General features: G+C 40.7%; 1 protein-coding gene across 9 annotated transcripts in view; it reads left to right on the forward strand.

Annotated features, from left to right (window-relative positions):
* The window catches only part of ryr1b (ryanodine receptor 1b (skeletal)), a 72,435-nt gene that overhangs the window by 40,953 nt on the left and 16,370 nt on the right, over nucleotides 1-15,112 (forward strand). For 4 of the 9 annotated variants that reach the window (XM_085130879.1, XM_085130874.1, XM_085130877.1 and 1 more), the window contains 32 exons: nucleotides 1,682-1,760; nucleotides 1,839-1,928; nucleotides 3,271-3,423; nucleotides 3,617-3,694; nucleotides 3,801-3,876; nucleotides 3,961-4,084; nucleotides 4,178-4,293; nucleotides 4,412-4,479; nucleotides 4,677-4,798; nucleotides 5,069-5,118; nucleotides 5,864-5,924; nucleotides 6,036-6,162; nucleotides 6,260-6,368; nucleotides 6,465-6,546; nucleotides 6,731-6,861; nucleotides 6,982-7,302; nucleotides 7,459-7,699; nucleotides 8,002-8,089; nucleotides 8,174-8,266; nucleotides 8,693-8,707; nucleotides 10,041-10,211; nucleotides 10,516-10,575; nucleotides 10,683-10,817; nucleotides 10,978-11,090; nucleotides 11,213-11,309; nucleotides 11,405-11,511; nucleotides 11,601-11,652; nucleotides 11,742-11,822; nucleotides 14,123-14,222; nucleotides 14,619-14,698; nucleotides 14,841-14,917; nucleotides 15,026-15,099. In XM_085130879.1, coding sequence (XP_084987005.1) covers nucleotides 1,682-1,760; nucleotides 1,839-1,928; nucleotides 3,271-3,423; nucleotides 3,617-3,694; nucleotides 3,801-3,876; nucleotides 3,961-4,084; nucleotides 4,178-4,293; nucleotides 4,412-4,479; nucleotides 4,677-4,798; nucleotides 5,069-5,118; nucleotides 5,864-5,924; nucleotides 6,036-6,162; nucleotides 6,260-6,368; nucleotides 6,465-6,546; nucleotides 6,731-6,861; nucleotides 6,982-7,302; nucleotides 7,459-7,699; nucleotides 8,002-8,089; nucleotides 8,174-8,266; nucleotides 8,693-8,707; nucleotides 10,041-10,211; nucleotides 10,516-10,575; nucleotides 10,683-10,817; nucleotides 10,978-11,090; nucleotides 11,213-11,309; nucleotides 11,405-11,511; nucleotides 11,601-11,652; nucleotides 11,742-11,822; nucleotides 14,123-14,222; nucleotides 14,619-14,698; nucleotides 14,841-14,917; nucleotides 15,026-15,099 — 3,371 coding nt within the window. The remainder of the gene's footprint in view (nucleotides 1-1,681; nucleotides 1,761-1,838; nucleotides 1,929-3,270; nucleotides 3,424-3,616; nucleotides 3,695-3,800; nucleotides 3,877-3,960; nucleotides 4,085-4,177; nucleotides 4,294-4,411; nucleotides 4,480-4,676; nucleotides 4,799-5,068; nucleotides 5,119-5,863; nucleotides 5,925-6,035; nucleotides 6,163-6,259; nucleotides 6,369-6,464; nucleotides 6,547-6,730; nucleotides 6,862-6,981; nucleotides 7,303-7,458; nucleotides 7,700-8,001; nucleotides 8,090-8,173; nucleotides 8,267-8,692; nucleotides 8,708-10,040; nucleotides 10,212-10,515; nucleotides 10,576-10,682; nucleotides 10,818-10,977; nucleotides 11,091-11,212; nucleotides 11,310-11,404; nucleotides 11,512-11,600; nucleotides 11,653-11,741; nucleotides 11,823-14,122; nucleotides 14,223-14,618; nucleotides 14,699-14,840; nucleotides 14,918-15,025; nucleotides 15,100-15,112) is intronic. The other 5 variants (XM_085130880.1, XM_085130876.1, XM_085130881.1 and 2 more) reach the window with 3 other exon arrangements.

Consider the following 15,112-nt stretch of genomic DNA (forward strand, 5'->3'; position numbering starts at 1 on the left):
ATGTGCCAGCAATGCTCAATTGGTGGGAACTAGTGTGTTAGCGCAGTTAGCTCGTTAATGTGTTGACGTCTTCCAGCCCCACTCATGAGGCGATCCGCGGTAGCTCGTTAACGGAGATTTGCCGTGTTGTGACGTTAACGTCATTTCAGATTAACGCTGACAGCACTAGTGGGAACACAACCAATATGACTGCACATTTACTCCGACATCATCCTAGTGCAAAGACAAGTGGAAGCAGACAAAAACAAGCACGCATGCTACAAGCTTTACCCGAGTCATTTAGACAGCCGTTAGCACATGATTCTCCTTATGGGGACCTGATATGTTTAATATGCTGCTGAGAATATAGCCCAGAAGAAGCGTATAGTATAGCTTTTATTTTGGAAAGAGACATTTCTCCATAATAAACTCTCTTTTCCAAAGATGAGTGATTCCTCAATCAGATACAGGGCTCGCAAAATCGCTAGCCCGACGTCCTACTCCTGGGGCTTTTTTCCAGTCGGGCTACCAAAATCTATCTCTGCCCTGCCCGTCGGCCTATCGTAGGAAGGAAAAATATATGTCAATGCTTTTGCATTCTTTCGGAAATGTAGCTGGGTAATTATGTCATTGGCATCGGCCACTGTCAATATGTGACATACTGAAATCGCGTTTGAATTTGCGCTTGTTTTTTGCTTTCACTTTGCAATCGCGTGAACTGTGTATAGAGAGCGACAGTACCGATTGGTGAGTGATGATAATTTGCGCACCAATTCCTCTGACATCGTCTTATCAATCGTTAGCTTACTATGCAAACATGACAAGTGAAATCTCCCGCAGCTTAAACATGTGAGAGGTTGATCGCGCAGAGAATCGCTGAGCGTTATGTTAGTGCGTGTGTAAAAGCAGCAGGATATATATTTTAGTTCTGCTGAGCCAAATAAGACAGGTCAGGGTGAAGAAGTGACAAAACGGAAAAGTTATGACAAATCAGACTATAAGGCAAAAAGAAAGTGCAGCTTTATGGTTTCATGGACAAAAGAATTTCTGTGGCTGCAATATGACGAGCTAAATAACCAGGGCTGCACATAAGTGGTCCGCAGGTGCGCATTAGCTGTCAAAATAAAAACCTGCACAAGATAAGATTTTCAGGAGGAGGACAGACATTTGTTTAGAACTCTTAAAGATCTCGAAGAAGCTCCTTTAAGCAATTACTGTGATGTTCCTCCACCTCCAAAGAAATGTCAGAAGGAGTCCGAACCACAAAAGAAGCACGTATTCTCGGAAAAGTGGTTGCAGGAGGTGAGCTGGCTTCAAACAAATGATGAACGCACAGAGATGTGGTGCAGAATGTGCCGTGAAAATTTAATAAATGACAAATTAATAAAAAGGCATGAACATTTTTTTTGTATCGAAAAAATATCGAACCGTGACACCAAAGTATCGAACCGAACCGAACCGTGAATTTTGTGTATCGTTGCACCCCTAATATATAGGACAGCTTGTGCATTCTGTGGAGTGTGGTGTGTGTGTTTAAGTGTTGCTCAAATCTTCAAGTGCAGTTATGAATGTAACTGAAAAGGCACATATAAACATCTTACATGAAACTACACTGTAATTTCTATAAAGTCATAGTGACATTCTGAAGTTAAGTTTAGATATTAGATTATTTGAATAACAGTAAATATGACTAAATTTTCAGCACTATCATCCCAGAGAGACTGGATCCTTTCATCAACAAGTATGCAGAACACACTCATGATAAATGGGCTTTTGAAAAGGTCAGTAATAAGGGAATAATGTAAGCAATAATGTTTTTTAAAGTGTTGCTTGTAATAATTGCTTAAATCATTTTTCAGATTCAGAACAACTGGACGTATGGAGAGGTGCTAGATGAGAATGCTAAGACTCACCCGATGCTCCGGCCATACAAAACATTCTCTGAAAAGGTAATGATTTTTCACTTGTTGTAGTCTGAAGCTTGAAATCGTATCTAACCTTTTGTAGTAACCTTGTGTTCCATTAAATATGAGGATGCCAGGTCTTCTTAATTAGTATTCATTACCCATGGACCTTTTGACTATTTTTGTATGATTATAGAGATTGACAGACCACGTGACTTTCGCGCATTGCATGCCGGTAACTCGTGGCAAAACAATCCAAGTACCGCATCAAATGCAAGCATTTGCAGCACCGCAAAACGTTCATTCTCCGGTTCCAATACCTTCTTGCTTTTTCTTTGCCCCCCAAAAAAGTTATGTACAAAACGAAGGAGAACAATGCCGGACCGTACAAAGACAGACTTGATGAAAAGGCAAAGAAAAGATACGAGGAAAAAATCAAAGGAGTGAAAGGGTTAGACCCTCACGAGCACACAGAGTGGACAAAATACGTTAGCGTGCTGCCCAACTTTCACCACGCTCATATTTATAATGATACGGTTCTTGGAGTGAGTGCAGACACTCATGAAGTTCAGTAACTTCAGGTCACTGCATCAAGCCCAGGTACAGTTTACCGACGGATGGGTACAGGACCTTGAAATGCACCGTGTAGAACGAAAGACCATCGTACGTATCATAAGTTTACGAGTCTCACAAATCGTCTTCATAAATACACATTCATTAACCGTTTACTAATAGGACCTTTGAGCTCAACGGTAATTAATTAGTAGTGGAAATAATTTCTGGTTCGCATTACAGAAATATAGCAGTGACAATAATATTGTACGCTGTAATCGTACTGGGCAATTAGTGATAGCATAGCACACAATTTCTGTTCAGCGCCAGACTTGCTTGTAACCTATATCACCAATTATGTTAAGAAAAATGACGTATTAACTACTACAAAACACTGACCTTTGTGGAAATGTTTGGAGCAGACTAACCTGTGAGCTGGATGTTCTGGGACGTTATATTTGGTCTTTGAATGGCTGTAATCCAGACCACCTGTCGCCTCTTTTTACTTCAGAAACATGGCTCGAATAATTTCTCTTCAACGACGTAATCGATAAAAAAAAACGATCTCTTTACCCGTCGGCTTCATGGCTGTCATGCGACCGGCTATTGCAGTTAATAATACAACCGCTTCTTGACAGTTTTTTGTGTGTCTTTTTATCGCTGTGTAACTGATTTCAATTGAAAGCCTGCGTGCGCTAGTACCTCTTGCCACGAGTTCCCAGAATTCTTTGCGGTTTTACCCTTGAATGACGTCACATTTTCAATCTCTATTGTTATGGACATTCATAGTATAGCTTAGTTGTTAATTGTAAAGCCCTCTACCTTCTTTTCTCAGGACAAGGAGATTTATCGTTGGCCCATTAAAGAATCCATCAAAGCTATGCTAGCATGGGAGTGGACCATAGAGAAAGCAAGGGATGGAGAAGGAGAAGTCGAGAAAAAGGCCGCCGCCACCACCGCCACGCGCAAAATCTCTCAAACTGCTCAGGTAAAAGTCCATATAGGAATGCAAGGTTTTTACACAAGTGTATAAACAGAACATTCGTGGATCATGCTAAATGAATTTTCTCTTGGCCTAATTAAATTGTGGAAACAATGGAGTTTCTCTTTTACTGAGAAACTGAGTAAAAACTTCACATGGACACTGTTACACACAAGATCTTTTTTTAAATTGTCTTCAGGCCACTTATGATCCAAGTCACGGATACAGCCCTCAGCCAGTAGACATCTCAGGAATGGCCCTCTCCAGAGAGCTGCAAGTATGTCTCTTCTGGTCAGATTTTCCCCAGCATTTATAGGTCACACAAGTTGCTCACATACCTTTAAAGAACTAGGTAGAATTTTTTTTTTTTTCTTTCCGCATAGTCTATGGCTGAACAGCTAGCAGAAAACTATCACAACACCTGGGGCAGGAAGAAGAAGTTGGAGCTACAGTCCAAAGGCAAGAGTAGTTTTTATTACAGTAAACTGGGAGTTTTCTTTTTAATGATATGTTGATTTAAAAAATGACTTGTGCCCTTTCTAGGTGGTGGCACTCATCCTTTGCTCGTGCCTTATGACACATTGACGGCTAAGGAGAAGGCCAGAGACAGGGAGAAAGCCCAGGACCTGCTCAAGTTCCTCCAGCTTAATGGATACGCTGTGACGAGGTAAGCTAGAGCTCTCAGAGTTTAAGATTAGAGCTATCCGTTTTTCTCTTTCAATTCCATTCATATTTCCTCCATCTTTTTTTCCACTCCTAGAGGTCTAAAGGATATGGAACAGGACATCTCCTCCATTGAAAAGCGTTTTGCTTATGGCTTCCTTCAGAAGCTTCTTAAATGGATGGACATTGCCCAGGAATTCATCGCTCATCTTGGTACTGTGATTGAACACATAGATGATTTTTGTACTTATACTGTGTGCACTGCTGTTTAGACCAGAAATAAAGTCAGAAGTGGTTTAATTATTATTATTATTTTTATTTTTTCTAACAGAGGCTGTAGTTAGCAGTGGTAGAGTGGAAAAGTCACCACACGAACAAGAAATCAAATTCTTTGCCAAGGTGAGCTTCTTTATTCGTCGTACTTTTTTTCCGTGGATGTCAGAGGATGATAGTTGTAACAGAATCCTGTGCTGAAGCTTGTAGGGACTGAAAAAATTGCCACAATTTGTGATTTTAAGAAACGCCTTTTATTCTGTAGCTTTACTAAGCAGATACTATTTATGATTGGATATTTTATGCTGGGTTATTTTTTATAGATCCTCTTGCCGCTGGTAAATCAGTACTTCAAGAACCACTGCCTGTACTTTCTCTCCACTCCTGCCAAAGTATTGGGCAGTGGAGGACATTCCTCAAATAAAGAGAAGGAGATGATTGCAAGGTATGTGCCATAAAACCATATATTTTTAAAAAATCAATCTTACCTTGAATTATGTGCCCTGAAAAAATTGCCATTTCCTTTCCCTCTAGGACAGTGTGATAGTATCTGTCCTCTCCTTCCGTGTCCCTCCATCTTTCTCCTGTTGTGTGATATCCACGATCTCCTTTACTTTCCTTTTGCTTTATGTGTACTTCAAACATTTTTCCTGCCTTGTTTCCCCTTACTATACTCCCTTCCTCTCTCCCTTCCTCTTTTCTCCTCCTACCTCAGTATCTTCTGTAAGTTGGCTGCTTTGGTGAGGCACAGAGTATCTCTTTTTGGTAAGGAAATTGCACGATGTCATGCCCTGTCACCATCTCTGTATTTTTTTTCCTGTGTAATTTCTCTAATTTTATTTTTTTGCTTCTTCCTCCTCCCTACTTTTACTTTACATACTAATCAAACTAATAAATCATCGTTACCTCCTCCTAACTTACCAGTTCTTCTCTTCTCTGTCTTTAGCTCAGCTTTTGCTTGGCTTTAATGTTTGCTGTAGTTTCTTTGATTTAAAAGGTATCCATAAAGTTAGCATGAATGTCTGTGACGGCGTCAGATATCCAGTGGTACTGTACTGCAGCTTTGTCGTGTGTTATCATCCTGGCTTATATGAGACAATGAATGCTTTGTTGTCATTTTACTCCCCTTCACCACCATATGTCTTAAGCAGACTGTCATTGTTACATGGCCAGTGGACAGGTGAGCTTGTCTCACCAGCACAATATGATCTTCCACTTTAAACGTGCCTAAATAAAACTGTGATGGTGGCATTGCACTTAAGAAATTGTTTTTTAACAACTTTTTATGCTCTTTTCTTAAATAATAATTATTGTTGTTTCAGCTATGTATTTAACATTTGTGATTCAGAAGATTCAGACTTTACCGTTGTAATGTAATTGTGAGTTTGCTCAGTGTTTCCCAACAAACTGTATACCAGGTTTACAGCTAATTGTGGCATTTGCAGTAATTTGGGCTCTTGTAGAGCTGAAGGATTGCACTGACAATGCACCTTTTTTGTTATGTTTTCAGGAACGGATGCCCCTGCAGTGGTAAACTGCCTGCACATTCTCTCACGATCACTGGATGCCAGGTAGATCACAATATACCCATAAAACATCCCTATTGGTCCACAAGCAAAGAGAAAATAGAAACAAACTGTCTGAGATTTTTAGAAAAACTTTTTCTCTGTGTATTCTTTAAGGACTGTTATGAAATCAGGCCCTGAGATTGTGAAAGCCGGCCTGCGTCAGTTCTTTGAGAGTGCTGCGGATGACATTGAGAAGATGGTTGAAAATCTGAAACTGGGCAAGGTGTCCAGTCGAAACCAGGTCAGAGAGGGTTTTCTTTTCTTTTTTTTTGCTCACTGAACAAATGTGTTCATGTTTTTCTTGTGAACTGAAATCTGTATTTGTGTGTTGTTTACAGGTTAAGGGTGTCGCACAGAATATCAACTACACCACCACTGCCCTGCTGCCAGTCCTCACTTCACTGTTTGACCACATTGCCCAACACCAGTTTGGTGATGATGTCATGAGTAAGTAGAATGCTTTTGTCCTTTAAATTAACCATTAATGACTTGTTACTCTGGACCTAACTCAGAGCTAATGAAGTCTCTTCTCGACATTCTCAGTGGACGACTTGCAGATATCCTGCTATCGTCTAATGTGCAGCATCTACTCTTTGGGCACTGTGAAGACTCCACATGTGGAGAAGTGAGTAGAGACATGGTCTAAAAAAAGCCTGGAACTAGTTTTACTTTTTTCATTATACTTCAGATATCATAACAAGTAACACTTATTTTTCTTTATGTGCATGTATTCTTTCAAAGGTTGATTTTGCATGTGTTATTTCATACAGACATCTAATGAGTATGCGTGTTTTTTCCTTCCTTTGCAGACAGCGACCAGCTCTTGGCGAGTGTTTGGCCCACTTAGCAGCTGCTATGCCGGTAGCCTTTCTTGAACCAGTGCTAAATGAATTCAACTCATTTTCTGTTTACACGACCAAGACTCCTAGAGAGAGAGCGAGTGAGTTTTGCTGTCTTCTTTTACCTTTATGATTCATTTTACATGCTTCAAACTATTAGATAGTGTTCATGCTGAGTTATTTTTCATGTGATTTCACTCGTCTTTTCTCTCCCCGCTTAGTTCTTGGTCTTCCCAATCAAGTAGAAGAGCTGTGTCCTGACATCCCAGAACTGGAGATTCTGATGAAAGAGATCCATGACCTGGCTGAGTCTGGAGCTCGCTACACAGAAATGCCCCATGTGATTGAGATCACCTTGCCCATGCTGTGTAACTATCTCCCGCGCTGGTGGGAGAGAGGCCCAGAGAACTTCCCCGAGCAGGACGGCCAGCTCTGCACCGCTGTCACCTCCGAGCAACTCAACCAGCTGCTGGGTAGCATCATGAAGATTGTGGTTAACAACCTGGGTATAGATGAAGCCTCTTGGATGAAAAGATTAGCAGGTTAGTGACCAGAGGATTTACCAGAGAGCCAAAACAATGTCACGTGACACACAGCTATAGTATTGCAGCATATCATAATGTGTAAACAACTACATTTTCACATGTTACACAACTATTATTTGGAGATGACTGGCAAATGTTTTGTGCCTTGTCCAGTGTTCGCTCAGCCAATTGTCAGCAGGGCTAAACCAGAGATGCTTAAATCCCACTTTATCCCAACCATGGAAAAGCTGAAGAAGCGTGCAGCAAAGGTGGTGGCAGAGGAGGATCATCTGCGCATGGAGGGCAAAACAGAGGTGGACAGTGAAAACGGGACCATTCGAGATGAGTTTGCTGTACTCTGTCGGGACTTGTACGCTCTCTACCCTTTGCTCATTCGCTACGTGGACAACAACAGGTAGCTGAGATTAGCAGCACCTTTATATGAAACACATTTCTGCTTCAGTTTTCTTTTTTTTATTGAAATTTGAAATTTAGGGGAGCATAATATGACGCTTTTTTGTCTTGCAATGAGGCACAATGTTGTTATTGAGGCAGAGGGATGGAACCAGGGAACTAAACCTACAAGAAATAATAAATTCAAAATCTGAACACTAGAACAGGAAACTCAACAGGAACAATCTTCACTTTCATTTCACCCTTTTGTTTGCTGGTCATGATTCACTTTTAAGAACTATCTATTGCTGCCTGTGTCTGTAGGGCAAGGTGGCTGACTTGTCCAGACCCAGATGCAGAGGAGCTTTTCAGGATGGTGGGTGAGGTCTTCATTTTCTGGTCCAAATCCCACGTAAGTCTTCTGTTTTCTGACATCATATATGTATGCATTTATTCCGTCTCTCGTTTAGCATCTTTATTGTGTTATATATTGCAGAACTTCAAGAGGGAGGAGCAGAACTTCGTGGTGATGAATGAGATCAACAACATGTCCTTCCTGACTGCTGACAGTAAGAGCAAGATGAGCAAGGTACTGTCTGAGAGCAAAGGAAATGTAAAAGTAAAACATTGCCTGTTCTCTAGATGTTTGATTCACCTACTTCCATATCTTGAGTCATAACACATTAAGAAACTAAACTCTAATAATTAATGTTTCACTAACACCACCCATTACAAGCAGAGAAAAGTAACAGGAAGCCCTTCTTGGTGTTTTCTCAGCTGTTATTTCATTGTTTTTCTTTAAGCTGCTGTAGCTTTATGATTATTCTGTAAGTGTTCATTTCAGTCATTTCACAAATAAGTTTCTACAAGAAGACTGATGGGCTGTTACATAAATATTAATATCCTTTTTTTCCACGTCTGTGTAAGTGGCATTATATAGTGTAGTAGTAAGATTGTTGCTAACTGTTTTTTCTCCATATATATCCTGTGTCGGGGTTGGACGCTGGGCCACTAGGCCGGAGATGGAGAGGTTAGACCGTGTTTGTGCACGAGAGCTGTGCTGATCGCATGGCACCCTGAGTTTGCGGAGGCATTTCATCAACTGCTAATAGACAGATCCCAATATTCACACGTATACAGACACACAAACACACACATACAGGGTTTTTCCTCTTAGGAGAGACTTCACTACACATCTATGAGTGAATGAATAAAGTGTGAGATTATATTATACACAAATATATTAGGGATGTTTTTTAGGAGTAAAGAATGTGAGTGTGAATGTGTCGCAAACATATGCTTTTATGTGTGTCTGTATATGTGTGAGTAGGGGTCCGGAGCAGCTTGATGAAAGCTCTTTGCTGTAGATCACAGTAGTGTGAAAGGTTTCATGGTGCTCGGCAGAGCAGTAGCGTATATAATTTGGTGTGTGCACTCCTGTAGCCGAGTACCATCACCTTGTTTCTCTTTGACCAGTAAATAGTTTGCCTTTCGATGATCCTTGTTGGATACAGTTATGGAGCCCGTGCTACTGTGATGTTACTTGTGTCACTGATGCTTGTTTTTTTTTTCAGCTTTTGTGTCAGAGATTCCTGCGCTGGGGGACTCTTCTCTTTTCAGTAGCTGTTTAAACCAAAAGTCCATTCCCTGCTGTTGCTCGGTCCACCAGCAGCAAATGTCAGTCGCTGGATCTTTTGCAGGAAATTAAGCTAGCTCTCGCTACATCACCAGAATACTGTCATCATATTTACTAACTGGACTCGTTACATTATGTCATGTTCATTGACACCATTAAATTGTTAAATAAACCTAATCACTGTTTGATGTTTTACGTGGTTGGTGCAAGTAGAACCTCTTCTCCTGGGCTATCAGATGGGCATTACTGTAGTGAGATTCTGTTTCCTGATCATCACAATGACTCTCAAAGCCCATAGAGTGTTTTCCACCCACACACACCAACACCAAGCATGCACAATAAGGGCAGAGAGGGTGCTGTGAGGCCAGACAACAGACAGTAATGAGCATTGTCAGCCTCTGGATAGGAGTGTGTGAGAAGAGCTCCACGGCGATGGAGCTGACCCCATGTGCTGTTCTCTGTGATGTCCAATGGACAGGATGTGCCCTGTCCGGTCACTGCAGTACTAACAGTGAAGCTGCATTGTGTGTAACACCTGTTGCTGGTGCAGCAATGAAGCACATGATATGACATGAAAAGTTGATAGAAGAAAATATGTTGTTTAGGTGTTAAATATTCTCCAAAGCCTTAAATGCCCCAAACCATTTTCTGAAAAGGGATTTTATATTGGTGCCATATAGTTGCTTCATGGAATAGAAAGTGTTCAATCAGTTTAATCTCTCTGTAGTCTGGCAGCTCAGAGCAGGAGCGTACCAAGAAGAAGCGACGGGGGGACCGCTACTCTGTGCAGACCTCCCTAATTGTAGCAGCGCTAAAGAAGATGCTTCCCATCGGCCTCAATATGTGCTCTCCTGCAGACCAGGAACTCATCAACCTTGCCAAGATCAGATACTCACTGGTACTTGTGCTTATTAATGTGATTTCTTTGGGAAAAACTTCATAGATTAAGCTTCATAGATTAATTTGTTGAATTGAGCGCTATAGTGCAAAAGCGTTGCTTCTTTGTTAGCATATATTTTGACACAAAATGGGTAGAAATGATTTTATCTCTCTCTCTATATATATAATAATAATATTTTTTCCACAGTCATATATCTCTGTTACTTTTTTCCTTCCCAAATTTGTTTAGAGGCTGCGTGCTGTTAATTACTAAACTATAGGATTGTAAATGTCCTCCAAATCTCGGTTTCTTTAACTCGTAGAAAGACACAGATGAAGAGGTGAGGGAATTCTTGCACAACAACCTGCATCTGCAAGGCAAGGTAGGCAGACTTTTTATTTCTTTACTAACCGAAAGAAGATAATAAACACATTCCTGTATAAATCTATTCATTCTGTTCATTATACACATTGACGTGTTATATTTTAGGTGGAGGACCCAGCAATGCGCTGGCAGATGTCTCTTTATAAAGAGATGTCTGGAAAAGCAGAAGATGCCGAGGATCCGGAGAAGGTGGTGAAGAGAGTACAAGAGGTGTCTGCTGTCCTTTACCACATTGAAGTGGTGAGTACAACCAGGCATCCTCAATAAAAGAAGGTCTGGAACTGGCTCTCCGTTTAAAAAGTCCTTATCTCTGATCCTATGACTATAACCCAGCAGGCAATGCAGAGCTTAAGAAAAGAGAGACATTTTCCAAGTTAATTATTTATTTTTTGTACATTAGACTGAACATCCCTTCAAGTCAAAGAAAATGGTTTGGCACAAGCTGCTGTCTAAACAGCGTCGCAGAGCTGTGGTGGCCTGTTTCAGGATGACGCCTCTGTACAACATCACCACGTAATGATTAACAACATACTTATTCAAAACATGATCGACAATAAAATCAAAAGGCTTTATGAGGCATTATACCTAATTATCTTAATTATCCCTAATTGTCAGTGATCTTTCATTGTTTGCAGGCACAGGGTAACCAACATGTTCTTGGATGCATACAAACGCAACTGGTTAGAAACCGAGGGTTACTCGTTTGAAGACAAGATGATTGATGACTTATCAGTAAGTTACACTTTCATTAAGGTTTCATTACTGGCATATTGTCTATTCTTTACACAAAGGGTCTGTCATGTTTTATCCTATCTATTAACGATTAGAAAGCCATGGAAGAAGAGGAGGAAGAGGAAGAGGAGACTGAGACGAAGCCTGACCCCCTTCATCAGCTGATTCTTCATTTCAGCCGCACAGCTCTTACAGAAAAGCTGTAAGAGCGTCTTTCTTCCTCTGCCTCAGTTCTCTGACCTGTTCCTCAGTGACACTTACTGATTCCTGCTTTGTGGTATTTCTTTACAGTAAACTTGATGTTGACCATCTCTATATGTCATATGCTGATATTATGGCAAAGGTAAGACCTGTAAAACACCAATGGGAATAGATCTTGAAGCTGAACTTCAGAAGAGAATAATTCACTGACATTCTGTCTGTTGCATTCAGAGCTGCCACATTGGTGAGGAGGACGAAGGGGGAGAACAGGAGGGGGAGGAGCCATCCTTTGAGGTGCGACAGACAGAGATGGTATGGGGGGACCAGGGGAAGGGAGGCAGAGGGGAGTCAGCGGAGAAGCAGCTCCCCACGCACTGAGTGACTACACCATGACATCACACTCGGCACATCCCCCCCACCCCACTCTTGCTACATTTCTCTTTTTTTCCCTTTCTGTCTTCCTTTCGTAAACTCACACCACGTGTCTATTTCCTGTTGTGGTGGACTGACCTGTGCATGCCTTTCCTGGACTCTGCACACCAGTCGGGATCAATATTCTGAAAGAATGTTTTTTTTTTTTTTCTAAATTGCATGACTCGAGTGTAGAGATGACGGCAGCTAAAGAATTCAAAATAAAACCCAGGTGAAGACAGACAAGTGAGTCTGTACTAGCTATTAAAATTTCAGAATCACAGTTTCCAAGCCTAAGGTCTTTCGACACTGTGATGTTGCAGCTATGGTGATTCCTTTTGGAACCTGATACATAAATTGTGATGTTGCCCCTTTTAGACTTAATTTAGTAAGAAACAGATAATGGCGATTAATTAAGCCATAGCACAGGATCCCTAACAGGTCCCCTGTGCAAGTCTCAGAGTTTGTGGTCAGTGTCTTCTAGACATGCACCACCCTTTTCTGACTCACAACTCATGTAATCACCTGCTAATTTGACTGTGTTCACCCATATAGACTCACCTGAGTTCTAACATCTGATAACTAATTGATTTTTGTTTGTCTTTCCTTTGAATTGGACAGCGCTAACAAGTTTCCCTCTCTGTGCTCACCAAGAATACAGTAAAAGCCTGCACAGTCAGCCGTACATATACCGCCCCAAGCCCAAACACACTCATGCGAGCATACGCTACAACAGCTACATTCACAGAGACATTCATTCATACTCACACAGTTTCTTTCCATTCTTTCTATTCATACTCTTATGCTGAGCGGAATCTCTGTAACCAGAGAAAAGTGCATTCATGTTTTTAAAACACTTCAGGCTCACGAGGGAGGGAGGGGGGCGGAGGGAGGGTTAGGTAGAGGTTTGGGTGCTTTGGGTGGGGGTCTGTGCATGATGTGCAGTGGGTGGGTCAAATGTAACCTCTTTTGTCAACAGGATGGTTGTTCATTACCTGCTATTATTATAGTATTTGTACTGTACCACAGAATAATATAAAAAAGAGAAGTATAGTCCGAATAGTGTGAGTTAGAATACTGCGTCATGCAGCATTAAAGTTTGTGTGTTTTTTTTATTCACTTTAATCTTAATATGTTATATTAAACAGTATGCAGTGTCTGCAGATGTGCAGACTCATTTGTTTGTCTAGTGTTCAGTAGTTTTAAAATATCATCACATACCTTTATTAATCTAATTCAAATAAATCTGAAGGGTGATGAGTGATTTGACAATTTGACAAAGACTGCTGCTGTATAACTAAATTGTGTTTATAACCAATCAGCCTTTTTCAGAGTAAATATTTCAAAGTTCTTGAATCGAACAGTCTTTTTTATTTTCATATCGTGACAAGTCAAAACTCTAAATTTCGAAAATATTTAGTCAAGCAAGCAACTTTTTCTCAGTTTCAGTTTAGGGTCTTATAGTTTATCTAAAAAGCAGACAAGCATCACATACAGACAGGCTACTCCAGGTAGCATAAAATATAAGTTTAGGCTGTGAAGTAGAACAACCCTAAGCTGTTCTGTTGGAAGCAGGGGTTGCATGTTGTTTTACTCCAGCAACTGATGTTGCTTCCTAAGAAGAATATGTGAAGTGTGTGTTACAATCTGGGATGAAATGATTGCTGCAATTGAATGTTTGCACCTGTGTTAGATATCATAAACTGGAATAACTGTCTCCAACACTAATACATTGGAAGAGAATTGTATGTGTCTTTAAGAGTCCTGAGTATTAACACTAAAACAGCTTGGTTTTTTTTTTTACAAGTTCATTCAACACTTGAAAAGAATAGTTTAGCTTAGCATTTACTGAAACAAATTGGCCACTATCTGATGGAAACAGTGAGAATCTGCTCACTTAACTGAGCTTAACACAAAGAAAGATTAAGAGAAGCTGTTTCATAGGTGATAAAATAAATGAAAGTGTAAAAAGTTGTGTTACTTACATAACACGAATTATTAACCAGCAACTCTGGATGACATCAGGACCAATGGTATAGCAAATACAATAGCAAATTATAATTAGAATAAGATTATCAGGATGTGTGTGTTTTTAGTGTATGTGTGCCTGTACATGTGTGTGTGTGTGTGTGTAAGTGCGGGGGGCAGTGCAGTCTCTGTTGACAGGGTTACAGCTATTTTCTTGCTACTCTGCTGCACAGGAAAAGGAGATGGAGAAACAGAGGCTCTTGTACCAGCAGTCCCGTCTGCACAACCGTGGTGCTGCAGAGATGGTGCTGCAAATGATCAGCGCCTGTAAAGGTAGCTGCTGCACATTAGATCTGCACACAGACACATAGTAGCACACTCTTACACACACACACACACACAAACACTTGTCTGAAAATTATGAACCAAGCGTTATCTGTTTTAGATGAACCTGTTTATAAAAAAGTAGTGGGAGTAGGAAGTGTAAATTTTGGGGGATAACAGCTCAAACTGCTGTCCGTCATGGACAACCCATCGCACCCACTTCATTTTATGCTGTAGAGGCAGCACAGCTCATTCTCCCTCAGACTTATTCGACTCCCCTGCTATAAAAAAACTGTAGGCAACCTTTCCTACCATTTTATCTGTTGTTATCTTGGCAAAGAGAATCCAGCTTCGCTATTCATGGTTGGGTCAAGTTGTTGTACGAGCGGTATCTGCTTGTTTCAGGTGAACCTGGAGCCATGGTTTCTTCTACACTCAAACTGGGAATCTCCATCCTCAATGGAGGCAACAGTGATGTACAGCAGGTAAAGAGCCTTCATGAGTATGATATATTTATGTCTATAGGCTAAAAAGATTTAAGAAACAAAATTTATTTTACTGCCTATCTACATCTTGACATCTTCATTAGAGCGTTGTTGTCATCATGCTCTTGTCATCTGTGTACAGAGGATGCTGGACTATCTGAAGGATAAAAAGGATGTGGGGTTCTTCCTTAGCATTCAGTCTCTGATGCAGACCTGCAGGTCTGTAATACATTTATGGTTACGTCGATGTTATACTTCTGCTTGCCGTTGGAGGGGATATGCAAGTTTTTGTACTTTTTAAGCTGATTAAATGTTTGCTGTTAACAGTGTTTTGGACTTGAACGCTTTTGAGAGACAGAACAAGGCTGAGGGACTTGGGATGGTTTCAGAAGAAGGCACCAGTGAGTATGCTCG

Source organism: Neolamprologus multifasciatus, chromosome 14 (assembly GCF_963576455.1).
Source record: "Neolamprologus multifasciatus chromosome 14, fNeoMul1.2, whole genome shotgun sequence".
Lineage (NCBI taxonomy): Eukaryota > Metazoa > Chordata > Actinopteri > Cichliformes > Cichlidae > Neolamprologus > Neolamprologus multifasciatus.